General features: G+C 33.8%; 1 protein-coding gene across 14 annotated transcripts in view; it reads left to right on the forward strand.

The window, feature by feature from the left end:
* HMBOX1 (homeobox containing 1) overlaps positions 1 to 19,992 on the forward strand; it is a 189,620-nt gene that overhangs the window by 68,951 nt on the left and 100,677 nt on the right. For all 14 annotated transcript variants that reach the window (XM_055345988.1, XM_055345998.1, XM_055345995.1 and 11 more), the window contains exons 2-3: positions 4,757 to 4,836; positions 14,174 to 14,650. In XM_055345988.1, coding sequence (XP_055201963.1) covers positions 4,814 to 4,836; positions 14,174 to 14,650 — 500 coding nt within the window. In that variant the 5' untranslated portion in view covers positions 4,757 to 4,813. The remainder of the gene's footprint in view (positions 1 to 4,756; positions 4,837 to 14,173; positions 14,651 to 19,992) is intronic.

Raw genomic sequence — 19,992 nt, forward strand, 5'->3', positions numbered from 1 at the left:
ATCATGAAATGAACATAGGAAGAAATAATCTGTTTTTTTGTTAGAGGGTTATAAAGGGTTTTAAAAATCATGTTTATTGATAATATAATTAAATTTATTTTTTTTCTTCTTTCCAACTGTATTTGTTTATTCCAAAAGGTATACTGCAATTACTAAGTGTACTTGTATTTTTAAAAATAAATTTATTAAAGTTCTAATAAGTTTTACTTTATTACCTGCTGTGTTTTTTGGTATATACAGTTTTTTAACTTTTATATTTTAGTCATAAACCACATATTTTATAATTGTATAATCTTTTTCTTTACCCCATTAAGTACTTTTGACCATAAATTATACCTTGACTGATGTGTGTTTCCTTGCAGTTACCTGAAAACAAAATACCCTTTTCCCCCCAAAAGATACTCATTGCTTTCCCTGGTGGCTCTGTAACCTTGAAGAGATAAGACCTTCAGAATACTTTTATTTTCTGCCTCTCTTCCTTTTCCACCTTATCCCCATGAGATCTTGGAAGTATTTTTACCTCTGCCTACCTTCATCTCACATGTCTACAACTCTCTACTTTGAATAGTTTAGAAATTTATTAATATTTCTTTTATGATATAGTCTTTTTCAAGAGTCTTCATCATGTAAATTATACATTCCTAGACGTATATAAATGTGTATTATATAACAAAGTGAAAGTTTCATTAATTACAATATTACTCTTTCTCTTCATCCTCTGTTACTACAACTCTTTTTCTGGTTTATTTTTTTTTTTCGTTAGAACCTTTTCTCAATTATTGTTCTTAGTTGGGCTGCCTGAGAAAAGACACTGGATTTTTGCATATTTGCAATTTTTTTAATGTACCAAAATCTAAGCTTTGTTGGTACAGAATTATTTCCTCTCTGTCATCTGTGAATGTTCTTCAACTCTCTATTTTTTTTTAAAGATTTACTTACTTTGGAGAGAGAGAGAGGGAGAGAGAGAGAGAGAGAGAGAGAGAGAGAGAGAGAGAGTGTGTGTGTGTGTGTGTGTGTGTGTATGTGTGTGTGAAGGGGGCGGATAGTGGTAGTGAGTGAGGGAGAGAATCTCAAGCAGACTATCCATTGACACAGAGCCTGAGAAGTAGGTCTCAATTTTATGACCCTGAGATCACAACCTGAGCCAAAATCAAGAGTCAGATAGTTAACTGAGCTACACAGGTACCCCTCTCTTTTTAAAGATGAAGAGTCCAATGAGGAACTGTTTTTTTAACTTTTATAGATACTTGCTTTTTAGAGCTAGGTGCTTAATGTGATCCAGCATCCATGAACTTTTATCCCTAAAACCTCTTTGTTTTTAAATTTAGAGTTCTTTTAAAAAAAAAAATTTAGAGTTCTTTTAGTTGTTTTTCTGACTATAGTTGACACACAATATTACCTTAGTTTCAGGTATACAACATAGTGATTTAACATCTCTAAATGTTATGCTATGCTCACCACAAGCGTAGCTACCATCTGTCACCAAACAATGCTTTTGCAGTATCATTGATTATATTCTGCATGCTATGCCTTTTATTCCCATGACTTAATCATTTCATAATGGGGAAGCCTGTATCTCCTGCTTTCTTTTGTCGATTTTGCTCATTCCCCCCACCTTCCTTCCCTCTGGCAACCATCAGTGTGTTTTCTGTATTCATAGGTCTGATTTTGCTTTTTTTTTTATTTATTCGTTTTATTTTTTAGATTCCATATATGAGTGAAATCATATGGTATTTGTCTTTCTCAATCTGACTTATATCTGACCCTCTGGATCCATCCCTGTCTCACATTCCATTGTTTTTTATGGCTGAGTAATACTGCATTTATACATATGGCACATCTTTATCCGTTCATCTGTCAGTGGACACTTAGGTTGCTTCTATATTTTGGCTATTGTAAATAATGCTGCAATAAACATAAAGATGAATATATATTTTTTTATTTATTGTTTTCATTTTCTTTGATAAATACCCAGTAATGGAAATACTGGATCATAAGTTATTTCTATTTTTAATTTTTTGAGAAACCTCCATACTATTTTCCATAATGGCTGTGTCATTTTACATTTTTACCAGCAACACAGGAAGGTTTCATTTTTTTTCCACATCTTTGTCAATACTTGTTATTTTCAGCTTTGTTTTTTTTAAGTAATGGCTTTCCCCCATTTTTTTTTAGATTTACATATTTTTTTTAGAGAGGGAAAGAAAGCACACATGAGGGTGGAGGGGCAGAGGAAGAGGGAAGGAGAGTTGTAAGCAGATTCTGTGCTCTTGATTCTGAGCCTTACTTGGGGCTAATTCTCAGGACCCTGGAATCTTGACGTGAACCGAAACCAAGAGTCAGATGCTTAACTGGCTGCAAGCGCCCCTGATAAGGCCTTTTTAATGGCTGTGATTTTAATCTTTATTTAATTTTTAAAAAGATTTTATTTATTTATTCATGAGAGACACACACAGAGAGGTAGAGGCAGAGGGAGAAATAGGCTCCATGCAGGGAGCTACTGATGTGGGACTTGATCCCAGGACTCCAGGATCACACCCTGAGCCAAAGGCAGATGCTCAACTGTTGAGCCACCCAGCCGGCCCCTTTTTTAAAGATTTTATTTAATCTTTACTTAATTATTAAACTTGTTTTAAAAACAATTTTAAAAAATCTATTAATTAAAAAAAAATCTGTTTCCTATGCAGGGAGGGCTTTGTGACATTGAGCCTGAGAATAGAGAACTCAACATCACCATACTTGTTTGCTTTTCTGTCCTTAGAACATTTTAGTTCTATTGAATATTTTAAGCCCATTTATATCCATAATATAAATAACATAAAGTCCGTGATTTGCAGTTACAGAAGTCTGTATCAGTGACTTCATCTCAGTTTCCTTACCTGTGAAATGTGGGTTTTTGGTAATTTACTTCCTAGAACATCTTGATTCATTTCTAACGTGGTCCTCATATTTGCAGAATAAAGGTCAGGATTACTTTGAGGCATTTATCAGCCCTCCACAGATTGTGGAAGTCTTCCCTTTGTAGCCTACGTATTCCTCATGCATATATGTAAAAAGGCCAGTCACTTAGGTCTACTTAATCCCTATACCTGCTTCATTGTCTCCTGTAACTATTCCTTCTCCCTGGAATCTTTCCTCCACTGATTCTCACTTCCCTTCACACCTTGGTTTGGTGGAAGTCTTATTCTGATCTTCAGATAACAACTGCAGATCTCACTCTAAGAAATCTTCCCAGTTCTCTGTAGCCTAAATTAATCTCTAAATTGTTACTCTCATAGACTTTGTATTTTTAGTCTTATCACATTATGTATTTTATTATAGAAGTGTGTGCATGTGTGTGTGTGTAGTTTTTATTTGACCTTCTCCTACAGTTTAATATGCTTCTATACTATTGGGACTATATCTTACTCTGTGCCTATGTCAGGGCAAGTCGATATTTCATATATTTTAGCTGAATATGAGCAAGAATGAAAAATGTATATTGAAAAAAAAAAAACAAAAACAAAAACAAAAAAAAAAAGAAAAATGTATATTGACCAGTAATCAGTTTCATGGCTTAGTTTTGATATTCTTGCAATCAGCAACACTTTCAGTAAATTTTCTTGGTACTTTATAGCTACTTTTTTTAGGGCAGGTATTTCTTAAGTCAGCAAGAAAATTAACTACAACAGGAACTTCATTAAAGCTACAATTTAGGATATGCAAATGTGAAAGGTTTCTAACTTTATCCTGTACATTTCGCATATATCATTAGTCACTGTTAGACACTTTGGTCTTGCTTAATATAATTCAGTGCTGAATGTGTATTTTAATGTGAGAGTTTTGACATCAACATTTTTAACTTTCATGTAATTTATAATCTTAACTTTGAGTTAATGGAAATTGTTGCTTCTGTAGATTGTGGTTTGAAACTGCTAATAAGTTCAGTCAGTAATACATGATCTTTAGCTCCTAAGCCGTGAATAGTAGATTTCATTTTTTGTTAAAATCTGTGTCTGAACTGAAAGGGGTCACAGGGTGTGAATGGTGAATAAAGCAGTAGGATGCTAATCAGAAGATAGAAGTACTAGTAGACAACTCTGTTATTAACTTACACTGTGTTCAGTAAAGTAACACGGATACTAATCTCCTTTTTTAATTGGTAATAATAGCCTTGCTACTTCATAGCTTGTGAAGTGCCTTCATCACCATTTAAAAAAATAATTTAACTTCTTATAGCTCTTTGAGGTAGTTATTGATCATCCCTGTTTATAGATGCAGAAATTGAGATTTAGAGAAATTAAATCACTCAAGATTTGGCTGGCAGTCCAGTCTGGAACTGGACCCCAGAATTTACCCCAGAGTTAAGACCTTTAGCTCTAGTCATGCTATGGTGAGTATTTGCTTATAGGATGCTACATAAATGCACTGATATTACCAGTTTTATCAGGTGTCACAATAATATATACGTTCCATTGCATGTTTATATCTGTTTCCCTTGGGGGTGTCTGATAACATTAAATTTCAGGAGTATGATTTTTATTACTTTTTCCAAGTGAATTATAAAAGCTATTAGTGATATTTTTTAATTTTTTAAAATTTGCTTCAAACCATGATTTCATTTTAAAAGTTCAAATTAGTTTTATTATTTTTTCAAAATAATTTTAAAAACATGATTACCTAATGCTGACTTTAATATCTTTAAGGTATATAGTTAAAAATTTTATTTAACATTTAATTAACAAGTATTTCTGAATTTTCTGTCTTTATTCTACAGAATGGTAAATAACACTGATCATCTCTAGTAAGGATATTGATTCACCTCATGTAAAGTATGCTCAGTTCCTTTCCAGTGGTGTAAGTATCTAGTCCTTTTCTTAATATTTATATTCTAAATTTTAATAAAGTGAAGAAATAATCATGATTATTATCCAAAAATGATAGCAAGCATTCAGAGTTGAAAGAACTTCTTCATAATCATGTGGAAAGGAATGGATTTTTAAATCTATCAACTTTCTCTTTTACCATTTGTTTTCAACTTTGAAGTCTGGCATTCATTTTCAACATGAAAAACTACATTTCAAACTGCCTAATAGGGTAGAAACTTACAAAACAGATGGCTAGCTACTACTAGATTCCTTGTGACAAGGAGAATAATGGAAGCATGTTACCTTAACACTGCCTTTGTGTGCAAACTCCTTAGCACCTTAGCCATTTCCTTTACCTCCTGGAGATAATAATATAGTTAAGCCTATTAGCTAATGTTGGTAGCCTTTCTTTGGAGTCAGGCAAAAAAAAATACAAATTGATATGGTGGTATTACGTTGAGAATATTTTGTGCTAGGATATGAACTGTAACCACTAGTTCATATTAAGTAGGCCTCTGAATAAAAGTATTCCGGGAATTTCAGATATTAGAGAAGATAAAGTATCTATTAGCTCATTAAGTGCATCTTTAGAGTCTACTGCAGAGTGCCTTTAGCATAAGTATTTTCTAAAATTTGGTGCAGTCTATGTTTCGATTAAATTCCTTCCGTTTTGTCTGACAGTTCTGTAATCCAGTAAGTAGACATTAACATAGATTTTCTTTATTATTTGGATTTTTCATTAAAGTTTTTTCCTCTATCATCTACTCTATCATATATCGAATAGGCCCAGGGGATATGAACTGAGTTTCTGCTAAATAGCTATATCCTTGGGAAATGGCAAGGCAGTGCATTGCTTTGAGCCTTAGTTCTTCATCCCCCAACCTTTTAAAAAAATGATATACCTGCTAATGGCTGTTTTTAATAGCCATTAGAATGTAAGCATCATGAGGCCAGGAGTTTTTGTCTGATCTGTTCTTTGTTGCATCCTTTCTGCCAAGTACATGGTCTGACACATAGGGCATATTCAATAAGTGTTGGTTGAATGAATGATTTTTCTCTAAATGGTGTTTAGTTCTCTACTCTATAAACTTGCATGTTTTTACTTGGATTTTCCCCCCCCAAATATGTATAAGGTGGCTGCAATAAAAAAAAAATTTCAGTCTTAATTGGTGGTAATTTAAAAATAACTGTTATAAAGTGTGATTGGCAGGTTAGAACATAATCTCATTTTTCTCAAGTCTTTTTATTATGAAAAGAACTTTTTCATAATAAAATGAAGTGAATTTCTATCATAGCCCCTATTCTTTTGTTTTAGTCAGTTCTCCTATTGGTTTGAATTATAGATTTATCTTATACTGTTATGCTCAATTCCCACTAAATCTTCATTTCTTACTTATTCTCACTTCTTATCATTTTTATACTTTAAGACTCCCATTCATTTGATGGTAATAATAACTGTGAAAGAGGCTAATGTGCCATAACTAGTAAGAAGGGTCTGAGTGCATCTTTAGTTGATGAATATTATGATTAATTCTAGATTGTGTTAAATCCTCATGCAGTAAATACCAAGTATGCAAAACAAAACTAACTTATGACTAGGTCATATTTTGCCTAGTCAGTCTAGATAAAAAGATAGCAGAATCAAGCTGAAGAAAATGCTAAGTGCTGTAATTTAATAAAATATTATTAACTGTTAATGCTTTGCAAGTAAAGTAGTGATGTTATTTTTTGCACAGGTGATTTTAAGATTAATCATTTGTGAATGCTTTAACCTTCTTTGCTCTATATGTTTGTAAAATTTAGTTTAAGAAAGTGTTCTGGACCAAATGCTGATTTAAGAAGGGTTTAGGTATATCCAAGTAGGGATAAAATTTATTATAAAATAGGTTTACTATTATGGTCCGATAGTATGGTCTTTTGAAATATCAGTTAATGAACTGAGCCATAATCCCTGAATTTAATTGTTCTTTTATGCTTTAAACATTGTGTTACTACAGTGTCAAAATTCTTCTCCCATAATTTTCTATTATTGTTGGCCTGAGTCTGCATTCAGATTAGTAATTTAAAGTGAAAGACATTCCTTATCCTATGAACAGTTCTTGTGCTACATAAGAAAATTAATTTAGTTTTTACAGGTTATCTTTTTCTGTTATAAAAGAATTGCTGGTGTCGTGGACTTAGATGACTGTTGTAGGTCATTTACTGCCATAATTTCAGGATTACATGCTTAAACTAGGTAAATTATGAGAAACAAAGTGTGGAAGTGACAGGCTGTACCTTTGCTCAATGCACATTGAGATACTGTTCTTGATACCCAAGAAAACCTCTAATCTTGGCATTTTTCTCAGTGAAATATAGTACCTTCAGTGTCTTATGCATGATTTGATCCTGCTTATTATGCCATTATCATTCTACTCTGTAGTGATCATACATCCCATTTTAGCAATTATAGATCTTTTTACATTAGTTCTGTCTTTGTACTTGGGATCTCTTTTGGTGCAAGGCACAAATATCTAATTTAAACAAGGTGTAGAATAAGGTGAAATTTATGCTTCTATATAACATACAGCAAGAAGGATAAGAGATGTAGCAGGCACTCAAGAATTGCTAGAATAAAGAATGTGAATGCTGCAGAGCTTTCTCCTTTGCTCTGCATTTCCTACTATGCTTTATTTGACAAAGTCACTTTTTCCACATGGTGAAGAACGTACCAGACTAGTATCTTCCTGCTGCTGAGCACAGTTATAGTGACTGTCCATTTTCCTGCTGATCTAACCTAAATATTTTAGGAAAGCAAGGCTTAGCTTCCTTGTGGGCCCACCCTTTGGCCAGGAGGCAGGATATTACAAGTGGCAGTCCCACGAACATGTGGTTGGAAACAATGAGGCATTCTAGGCAGACAAAATAATACGAATATTCTGTTATCACCTTTCATGGCTTTTGGAATAAAAGTGCTTCCCATGGTGAATCTCAAATGACATAAAATACTAAATTGTTTCAGATGCTTTGGAATCGTTAGTTTTGATAGTTCTAATACAAGCTTTAGGGTGGATACTTTTCAATAACCAGTTATGGGACACCTGGGTGGCTCAGTGGTTGAGCGTCTGTCTTCGGCTCAGGTTGTGATCCTGTGGTCCCAGGATCGTGTCCCACATTGGGCTCCTCACGGGGAGCCTGCTTCTCTCTCTGCCTCTCATAAATAAGTAAATAAAATCCTAAAAAAAATGAGTTAAATTCATATAAAATTTAGTTTAGTTTTATGCTATCACATTACTCCTTACAGAAAAGGATTTAAAGAATTCTATACAGATACTATCTGTTCTAATATAAATAGGATAGGAAAATACCAGGGGTTTTTTTTGTTGTTTTTTTTTTTTTTTTTTTTTTTTTGGTCTGTGTAATAAAACAGTTCTTGAAGTCTCATTTAAACTAAGGTAAGTTTATGAAGTATTTTGAAAACATTAAGACTGAAGTTAGTAAAGGACAGGTCTACTTTATTTTATAAGGGAAAGGAATAATGTGTAAAAACCTCAGTTTACCAAATCAATAAATTAGTTACATTAATTTATTTTAAAATTTAAAAAAATTTTTTTTAAATTTACTTATTTGAGAGAGTGTGTGTGTGTGTGTGTGTGCATGAGCAAGAGGAGGGACAGAGGGAGAGAGAGAGAGAAGGAGAAGCAGAATCCCCACTGAACAGGGAGCCCAGTGTGGGGCTTGATCCCAGGACCCCGGGATCATGACCTGAGCCAAAGGCAGACACTTAACTGACTGAGCCACTGAAGTGCCCCTATTTTTTAATTTCTAATTTTAATTCCAGTATAGTTAACTACAGTGTTATATTAGTTTCAGATGTATAATATAGTGATTCACCAATTCTATACATTAGTCAGTGCTCATCATGATAAGTGTATTCTTAATCCTCTCACCTATTTCACCCACTGCTCACTCACCTCCTTTCTGGCAGTTTCTTCTCTGTAGTTGAGTCTGGTTTTTTGTCTCTTTTACCCTTTGTTCATTTGTTTTGTTCCTTAAATTCCACATGAGTGAAATCATGGTATCTGTCTTTCTCTGACTTTCTGTCCATGTGGTTAAAAATTGCCAGATTTCATTATTCTTATGACTAATATTCCTCAGTATGTGGTTTATCTATTCATCTAACAGTGAACACTTGGGCTGCTTCCATAATTTGACTAATAGTAAATAATGCTGCAATAAACATAGAGATGCATCTTTCTTTTTGAATTAGCGTTTTCATTTTCTTTGGGTAAATACTCAGTAGTGGAATTACTAGATCATAAAGTATTTCTATTTTCAGTTTTTTGAGGAACCTCCATACTATTTTCCACCCTGGCTGTACTAGTTTGCATTCTCACCAACAGTGCGCAAGGGTTCCTTTTTCTCTACATCCTCATCAACACTTGTTTCTTGTATTTTTGATGTTAGCCAATATGACAGGTATGAGGTAATATCTCATTGTAGTTTTGATTTGCATTTCCTTGATAATGAATGATGCTCAACATCTTTTCATGTGTCTCTTGGCCATCTGTAAGTCATCTTTAGGAAAATGTCTCTTAAAAAAAAAAAAGGAAAATGTCTCTTCAAGTCCTCTGCCCATTTTTTAATTGTATTGTTTGGAGGGGGTTGATGTTAAGTTGTATGAATTCTTTATACGTTTTGTATACTAACCCCTAATTGGATATATCATTTGCAAATATCTTCTCCCATTTATTTTTATATATTTTTTAAAGATTTATTTATTCATGAGAGACACACACACAGAGAGAGAGAGAGAGAGAGAGAGAGGCAGAGACACAGGCAGAGGGAGGAGAAGCAGGCTCGCCGGTCTGCAGGATCAGGCCCTGGGCTGAAGGTGGCACTAAACCGCTGAGCCATCCGGGCTGCCCTCTTCTCCCATTTAGTAGGTTGTCTTTTAGTTTGGTTGGTTGTTTCTTTTGTGTGGAAGTTTTTTATTTTGATGTAGTCCCGATAGTTTATTTTTGCTTTTGTTTCTCTTGTCTCAGGAGACCTATCTAGAAAGATGTTCTGGCCAGTGTCAGTGTCTGTGCTCTCTTCTGGAATGTTCATGGTTTCAGATCTCACATTTAGGTCTTTAATCCATTTTGAGTTTATTTTTGTATATGGTATAAGAAAGTAGTCCAGTCTTATCCTTTTGCATGTAGCTGTCCAGTTTTCTCAAAACCATTTGTTCACGAGACTTTTTCCTATTGCATATTCTTGCCTCCTTTGTCGAAGATTACTTATCCACATAATTGTGGGTTTATTTCTGGACTCTTTATTCTGTTCTTTTGACCTATGGTATCTATTTCTGTGCCAGTACCATTTGATTACTAGTGCTTTGTAGTATAACTTGAAATCTAGGATTGTTATACCTTTAGTTTTCTTCTTTTTAAAGATCGTGGGTCTTTTGTGTTTCCATACAAATTTTAGGATTATTTGCTCTAGTTCTTTGAAAAATGCTGTTAGTATTTTGATAGGGATTGCATTAACTCTGTAGATTGCTTTGAGTAGTACAGACATTTTAACAACATTGGTCCTTACAGTCCATGAGCATGGAATATCTTTTCTTTTTTTTTTGTGATGTTCGGCAGCTACTGTTAAAGAGAATTTCCTAGGATTAGCTTTATTATATTACCAAGCACTGATAGAGCAGAAAAATGGCTAAGGTTTATAACAGAAACTAAAGTGTTAAATGTCTCTTATAAGCCACTTGGAAAATGTTCATGTAGCTTTCTCAGCAAACTTTATTTAAGCCTTATATGCCTACTAAAAAATTCACAAATCGGTAGTCACTGCTTGGTGGATGTTCACAGTGAATATACCAGTGTAATATAGCTAGCATGGAACATTACCAACACTGCATAGCATTTTAGTAATAGATCATTCATACTAAACCAGGTGTATTGTTCTTTTGAAATTGGTCAGGAGAAGAAGTTTTCTCTTCCTTCCCAACCAGATGATGATATATTAGGGGGGGATGTATTAAGCTAACAAGTAGTAAAATACACTTGTAATAGCCAAAGCATTTCAAGATTTATTCATGTCAGTGATACAGACTAAGTGCATGATTAGATGCTGAGGGAGGGATAGAAGGAGAGAATCTTCAAGCCTACTTCTCACTGAGCCAGGAGACCCATGCAGAGCTCAACCCCATGACCCATGAGATCATGACCTGAGCCAAAACCAAGAGTCAAACATTTAACCGACTGAGCCACCCAGGTGTGCCCCATAGTCAAAGCATTTAGAATAGCTAATGATTGGAAATAGTCCTTGTGTCTAAAATAGGATAAACAAACATGAAGTATATTCCTATAATGAAGTACTACTCAACAATATAAAGGACAAACTACTGATACATAGTATATCATACATGAATCTCCAAAACTTTATGCTGAGTGAAAAGAGTACATAGAAATTCCATTTATAGGGGTGGCTCAGCGGTTTAAGTGCCTGCCTTTGGCCTAGGGCCTGGAGTCCCAGGATCGAGTCCTGCATTGGCCTCCCTGCATGGAGCCTGCTCCTCCCTCTGTCTGTGTCTCTGCCTCTCTCTCTCTCTTTCTCTCTCTGTGTCTATCATGAATAAATAAAATCTTAAAAAAAAATTCCATTTATATGAAGTTCTAGAACAGGGAAAACCAATCTGTGGTGGGAAAAGTCTGAGCAGTGTTTCCCTGTAAGAGAAGGGGTTAAGGATTAGCTGGAAAGGGAGCACTTCTTGGGATGATAGTAATATTCTGTATCTTCAAAGGCATTTTCAAAGGCTATGTATTTCTTTTTTACAATTTGTACTTCTCAAAACTCATAGAGTGGTAAACAAAAGATTTGTGTAGTTTTTTTGATGTAAATTTTACCTCAAAAGATAAAACCTGAACAAATACTGAGCTCTAGTTATTGAAATGCATGTGGAAATATTTAGGAAGAAGTATACAAATGTCTGTAACTAATTTTCAACTGTAAAAAATAAGATGAGTATAGGTATGGATGCATAAGCAAATGGATAGTTATGTTATAAAGCAAATGCAATGTTAACAGTAAAATGTAGATAGTATGTGGGTGTTTACTGCAAATTTCCTTCAATTTTTCTATATGTTTAATGTTTTTTATAATAAAATGTTGGAGGAAAAAAACTCAGGCAATCGAGAAACAAAATAATAGTCATGAAAATAAGACTTTTATCATGGCTAGCTTGTCACAGTGAGTATTGGAAGAAAGCAGAAGATAATGTTCAGGTGTAAGGCAGACACTGTCCTATGACCACAACTGGCTTGCAACATGTAATTTGTGGTCCACAAAATACATTTGTTTTTATTTTTAGTTAACCTGTCTCTAAAATAAGAGTGATTTCACATAAAAATTTTAGATTTCTGTCTGCTTATTTTTAAGAGGATTTGAAAGATAAGTCAGTCAATAGAGAATAGAGAACCCAAAGGCAGATAGAGATTTGTGCAGAAATTTTGTATATGAAAAAGATTGTATTTCAGATGAGAAGAGACATATTACTCAGTAAAGCATATTGGACAACCACCTATGCATTTGAGAAAAAATAAAACTCAAATCCTTTCACATTCATTAAGTAAATATAAATTACAGGTGGAGCAACGATTTAAATGTTAAAAAAAAAAAAAAAACTATTACTAGAACCCCTAGTCCATCATTAAGATGGTTGTATCTAAGTGATTTTAACTGGAGACTTAAAAGAGTTTGATAGCATATATCCCAAACCATAGGTTTCCAGTAAGTCCTGAAATATGTTGGGAAGCAGAATGATATATGCTTTGGAGTCAATAATATCTAGGTTTAAATCTTTTTTCTACTCTTACTCAGACTTTTTGCAAGGTACAGAACCACTCTGAGCCTTAGTTTCCTCAATAATTAATATACAATTTAAAAAATCTTCCACAGAGGGTTGTTGTGAGGATCAGATGAAATTACATTCTGTGAAATTCTTGCCCAGTGCCTGCCTAGAAGTGAATATTCAATAAATTTTTAGTATAGAGTGAGGAAGAAACAGACTTTGAACAGCTGTAGGGAACTGGCCCAGAACAGATGTTTCACCTATAAAGGATGAGAAAATTCCTTGACATTTATTTCCATTAGCAAACATTTATTTAGAACCTACTGTATGCCATGCATCCTATTTGGCATTATAACTATAAAAATAAGAATAGAAGAAATTACCACTTCAAAAAATCTTAAATTAGGAAAGTCAGATTTTATAAGAAAGGAATTCAAGTAGTAAGAATTTTTATTTTATTTTATTTTATTTTGATTTTTTAAAAAGATTTTTTTTTTATTCGTGAGAGACGGGGTGGGTGGGCAGAGACACAGGCAGAGGGAGAAGTAGGCCCCATGCAGGGAGCCCGATGTGGGACTCAATCCCGGGTCTCCAGGATCACACCCTGGGCTGAAGGTGACACTAAACCACTGAGCCATGCTCACCGGGCTGCCCAGAGTTTTTAAATTCAATAATTCCCTTAAACTTAATATTATTATGACTCTAACATTTTCTGGCATGCTGCAGTTTCTCCTGTTAGTTAAAGGAAACATAATGTGGAAGCAATTTCCTAAGAAAACTGAATAGTTTGGCTACAACCATGAAAGATCCATTTCTTGGGATAACTATTAAGAGAGAATGCATTACAGAGATGAGATACTAAACGAAATTGCTAAGTGGTGGGTGAAATGGTACTTAAGTTTTTTTATGCCTTTCTTACTTTTCCATTTAAATATTTTTGCTGGTTGTTAGTATTTGCCTTGGCTTACTTTTCCATGTCATTTGTTTACATTAAATGAAGATACAACTTCCTAGATAATTTTTTCCCCACATTTAGTAAAACAAGATAACACAAACTGTTTTTTCAACAGCATATCGTTAATAGTACTCTAATGTAATGAATTCGAGATAGAAAAACCCTTGTGAGTAATCACGAATAGGCTAGGATTAAAAGTGTATGTATCTAATCTGCTATTTTGATATTATTGCCATAACTGAAATTTCGGTTTAAATATTTACCAGATTGAGGAAAATGTAAATTGTACACCATATGAAATTGGGTTTTAGACATTAAACCTAATGTCCATCTGCTAATAAACTCAGTAACTGTGCCAATCTATTTGCTGTGACAAAAACATTTTAGCATGGAGTGATAATAACTTATTATAATTATTATGATAATAATGTGTTGTTTTCAGTAAGAAATTTATTAGGAATATTTTGCATTTTCTCCTGAGTATTCTCTATAATGATATGTTCTTTGGTACATGTTATAAATAAAAGATTTATTTTTATTTTTTTTATTTTTTAGTTTGCTGGAAACCATGTCTCACTATACAGATGAACCCAGATTTACCATAGAGCAGATAGATCTGCTTCAGCGCCTTCGGCGTACTGGAATGACTAAACATGAAATTCTCCATGCCTTGGAAACTTTGGACCGTCTTGATCAAGAGCATAGTGACAAGTTTGGAAGAAGGTCCAGCTATGGAGGAAGTTCTTATGGGAATAGTACCAACAATGTTCCAGCATCTTCTTCTACAGCTACAGCTTCCACACAGACCCAACATTCTGGAATGTCCCCATCGCCTAGCAATAGTTATGATACCTCCCCACAGCCTTGCACTACCAATCAAAATGGAAGGGAGAATAGCGAGCGATTATCCATGTCTAATGGAAAGATGTCACCCACTCGCTACCATGCAAACAGCATGGGTCAGAGGTCATACAGTTTTGAAGCCTCAGAAGAGGACCTAGATGTAGATGATAAAGTGGAGGAATTAATGAGGTTAGTTCCTTTGCTTACTCAGAGTTCCCCAAATGTCTGTGTTCTTAGATTGGTTTTTAGTAATATACTGTATTTCAGCTACTTACTTGTAAGAACTATGATTTCCCCCTGCTCCCCTTGGAGATGAAAGAAGATATTTTCAAATTTTATTATTTTAATTCAAATTTTGTCTTCTTTACCTTAGCCCCTTCTCTTTGCTGCCTGATAATAAGCCTTTTCCATTCTGTTTATCAAAGCAGAAAGTAGCCTTCTCTTTATAGTTCTGACTGCTAACATCTGAATTTTCTGAATTGTTAACACATTCTAATCCTTAGAGTTTTCTGAGAGAAAAGATGTTTTATCATGATACAGAACTTGTACACTTAGTTTTTCACTCTAACATACCACATCAAAATAATTTTGAGCACCTATTATATAAAAACTTGTGTTCTTAGGAAGAAAAATAGACATGCTTCCTACCCCTAAGAAGCTAAAGTTCTAAGTTAATAGATGCCATATATATTATCTATTACAAGGTAAGTTTAAGCCTTTGTTGTTTTAAACACTGAGAAAAGAAGTCCACTTTCAACAGATAAAATTAGGAGACACTTCACATTGGACCTGGAACACTCTGAGGCCAGTAACCATGTGTTTTCGAATGTTGTGTTTCCTGGATCTAGGATTGTCCTTGGCACATGGTAAGGGTTTAATATGTTAAGTGAATTGATGAATTTGAGCTAAATTTAAAAGGATAGCTTTTGTTTTGAAATATAGGAACTTTATTTAAAGTTAAGGGAATAGTAAAAGGTAGAGAAGGCAAGGCATGTTTATAAAGGGTGCATGAGCTAGACTATGGTGATAAGAATATTAGGATACAATACAGATTTGGGAAAATTTGAGTTCCACACAAGTAGTTTTATGTTTAATTTGGTTGAAATTAAGGATTTTTTACAGGTCTTTAGGAATAGACATGATAAAAGCATTGTTTTCAATAGATTATCAGTACTGTAGTGGGAGGAAATCCTGCAGATAGATTAGTTACAGTGGAGAAGCTGTAGCATGAATTTGTCAGAATAAAGTTAAAACCTATAATGAGTTATAGTTCTTCCTGATGATTTTAGGGCTTGAAAATAGTATAATGGTGACTAAATATTGAATATAGAAGATCGGCTCTATAGTACCACAGTGGTAAAATCTTTTAAACAAACTGTCCCAAATTTATTTTTAGGGTAGCACTGCCTTGTATGAAATTGTGAACTGAACAGACTATCTAGATTCTAATATAATTCTTATAACGAATAGTTTCATAGAGCAGCTGTAGAACTCTGTTATTTAAACTTTTAAAACTTTAAGAGATCAATTTGATTTTGAACTCATTTGTACTTGTTAAAGCAGCTGGCCACAGTTTAGATGTTCCTTTTGAATTTAACATGTGTATCATTGTCATGATTGAGAGGGAGAACTGTTGCTGCAAATAGACGGTTACTTAACTCATTAAAATATAACAGGGTTAGCTTTTAATTATCCTGAGTAGAGAGGATATTATATCAACAATAAAATTTATATGCTAGCATGTTTTTTTGTTGTTGCTGTCATTAATCAGTTTTAATAAGCTTTTAACATAACAGTTATTCCCAAGTGTGTATTAAACTACCACAAAATTTGGGGAAACTTAGTTATTAACTAAAGGCTCTGAGATTGGCCAGGGTCTAAAACTTGACTGCAAGGATCTAAACACTTAACTATTAGCTCTTACATTAGCATAATATAATTCAACTATGTTCTCAGAATCAGCAGTAAACCTCTTTAGCAATCACTAGGATTTGTAGTTAAATCCCACAATTAATACACCTTCAAGTTTTATCATTAAAAATATACATGTTTTGCATTGTTACCAGCATTTGGTTTACTAACTGCCACTTGTTGCATAGTTAGTATACTTTATCTTTACCCTGTTCTCAACTTCTTTCTTTGAACTGCTACTTTGGTTCTTTAATCATCTAAGGGTCTCACTGAACCTTCTGGCTCTCTGTGGTCCTCTGCCATTGTGTCCTCTCCCACACCTGCACTCCTCCTTTGTGCCCACCTCTTATTTTTCTCAAGTTTGCACATAATAACAACCTTAGGTCAGAGGAAGAAGTTTACTGCATGACTGTTCTCACTTTTAATCACTATAACCATGCTGTGTATGAGGTGGAGGAGAGAGATTGAGATTCATAAAATTTAAATAACGGGCCCAAGAAAATTTAAATATTAAGTGGCAGAGCTTGAATTCTAACCCGTGTCTTTATTACCATGTCTCTGATACCTGTTGCCTCTGTAAATAAGTTTTTCATGTCTGCAGATTTGAGTAAGATTTCAAGAACGGTGGTTGATACAACACAAATCAAAGTTGTGAATGCCTTAATGGGCTGTTCCTCCTTCCCTCCACCTCCCACATGATATTTGCCACTTCAAATCAATTACTAACCAGATAAATTTTTATTTGGTAGAATGCTAGAGAAATTTTTTAGTGGATCTTTCTGAGTATACTGTGCCACATGGTGCTCTACTGCCCTCGCTAATCACTCAACACTATGGTGATATTGTAGTAGATTAGATTTGATAGGCTATAAGTGGGGGAGAATGGGTAACTGAATGCCTTCCTGTCTCCTTTTATAGATAATCATATGTAATTCACATCTTGCATGCTCACATTTCCCAACCCCCATAGCACTCAATCATAAGTTAAATATTTTTCAAATCACGTAACCCACTGAGTTCATAGACTTAACACTTAAAAATTTCAAGGTGCACAAAAGACATTTTTTGTAGAAATTAAGTGTATATATACCTGATCAACCTGTTAGGAAAGAATCAGAAAGAAAGAAGAAAGAAACTGCTACTTTTCCCATTTTTTAATTGATTGAAGTGAAAAAAACAAAACAAAACAGATAGTTCTCAACAAATTATTGAATTGAATGTATAACATTTTAGGAAGGACTTTACAGCCAAGAGCTAGAAGACCCATTCCACATATTAATATTTTAAAATGCATCTATTGACATACATATTTATATATTGATATATATGTACATCTGTTAATATTATACTGTAGATTTGTTCCTTCATGTATACATTATAAAATAATTGAAATGAGGCTTATCAGGAATTCATAAACAATGCCATATATTAAGGTGTTATTCTTAACTACCCATTACTAAATTTTATGACTATGTTTATATTTTGTATAAGATCCAAGACTTTATTCCAAGTGATTAACTATATGCCCAACAATAGGTGATTTAGGATATTGATTTTCTAAATTCAGTTACTATGTTGTGTATACATATAGAGTAGCTTTCCTTTTAAAGTTATCTTAAAATTTTTTATATTATCTCCTTTATCTCCCTGAGTAGAAATGAAGGGAAACGGGTTTTTATTCAAAAGTTAAAGAATTTGTATGTAACTATATTTTCCCACCTGTGAAATAGTCTTGTCTTTGTAGGTATTGCTCAATCTCTGGAAGACTTTGAGATAGATGGCTCTTTAAGGAGTCCTAAAGAATGTTTAGCATACATACCAATTGAGAGAATATGGAAGATCTTAAAGCACACAACTTTTAAACATGTAGTCTTTAATCGTCTTTGTTCCAGAAATGGAAGGATTGCCATTTTGAGCTAGCATAAATAATTTTTTCCGATCTGACTTGGGAAGCTTAAACATATTTGAGATGAAGAACTTAGAGCTATTTTATAAATTATCTAGATCAGGTTTGCCATTTTACAACCTTTTATCTTCAACTATAAATTTGTTCATTCATTGAACAAATTAAACTCTATTATATGCAAACTCCATGATGAATAAGACACAGTCTTTGTGCTAAAAGACTTCACAGGCTAGTAGGAACGATAAGACCAGATCAGGAACAACTATAATACAGAAGAGCATGAAATATAGTAGCATGTGAGTAATATAATTGAAATGATAACGTTAACTGTTGGAAGAAAGATCTTTTTTAGCTATGAGGATCAGGGAGAACTTCTCTGAATAGATGACAGTTAAATTGTGTCTTAAGAGTGATTCTACAAAGAGGCATTACTGATTAATTCATTTGGATATTAAGAAAGGTCTATAGGTAACAATGGAAAGTTTAGCAAGTTATAAAAATAATGGCAGTGGAGGGTGGAAAGGAAGAGTTTTATCCTCATGTGGAAAGAACCTCAGTAGATGAATTCTGGATGGCTGTGATTTGGAAAAGGTGGTAGGAAGAGATGGCATGGATTTTAAGTGGTTTGATGCAAATAGAATGGTAGCTTATCTTGGGATTAAGCTATGGAATCCAAGAAAGATCAACTTGTGTTTCACTTCAATTTCATAAAACTTAAGGAGTACAGATCATGAGGATACGAGATTTTTATAAGAAGTGAATTATGAGGAGTCCTGGGTGATTAAAATAAAAACTTGAAAAAAATTAGTTCTCAAAAAAAAAAAAGAGAAGAAAAGGAATTAAAGAGGATGAAAAATTTCAAATGAAGGGAGAAAGAAAGCAGTGGGAGGGTATAAGAAAATTAGATTTGGAAGGAAACAAAGGAGTTTTCACACTTAAGAAACCTGTCATTTCAGAGTTACTATGTGGACAGTAGGAGAGGCAAGTTGTTAAGGAAGACAGAATGAGGGGGAATATTTGAAAGTTTAAAGAACAAGTTAGCCCTGCAGAATGGAGGTCTCTGAAATACACAAGAGAATTGGACATAGTGAAGGTTGAATACTGTTACTATTTTGAAAATACAGGTTCCTCCCACTATTGAAAGCTTGAGTTACACCACTTCACTTTAGGAAAGACCTCCATTAGTCCCTGTTTTCACTAACTGAAGAAAATGTGAAGGGTATTTTTTACTTCTACAAAAAATGCTGTTAGTACACTAATGCAGGTCTTTTATAAAAGCAGAGTGGGATAATGTGAACTCTCAGAAAGCATAGGATACCTGTAACTAGTGAAAATACTAAGTGACACATCACTCACTGTGTCTAAATTGACATCACAGAAATCTTTCCATGGTGCCTTGAAGTACCTCATGCAGATATTTACATCAGTCATAGGTAGTTACAGCAGATCGCTCATTTCTTCAATGGGGTGTAATACACCCTTTCTGGGGTTTTATAAAATAATAGTCATTGTTTATTGAATGGTTTTACAGTTTCAAAAGTTTTTACATTGAGGAATTTTTAATTTTATATATTATACACATATATACACATATACACACATTTAATACTACATTTCATTTAAAATTAATTTCAGTGTGTGGAGAAAAATTTTAAGACCCTTGTGATTGGGATATTAATGTTTTCATTTTACTATATGATGAAACCAGGGTCTA

This window comes from Nyctereutes procyonoides, unplaced genomic scaffold, assembly GCF_905146905.1.
Source record: "Nyctereutes procyonoides isolate TBG_1078 unplaced genomic scaffold, NYPRO_anot_genome, whole genome shotgun sequence".
Classification (NCBI taxonomy): Eukaryota; Metazoa; Chordata; class Mammalia; order Carnivora; family Canidae; genus Nyctereutes; species Nyctereutes procyonoides.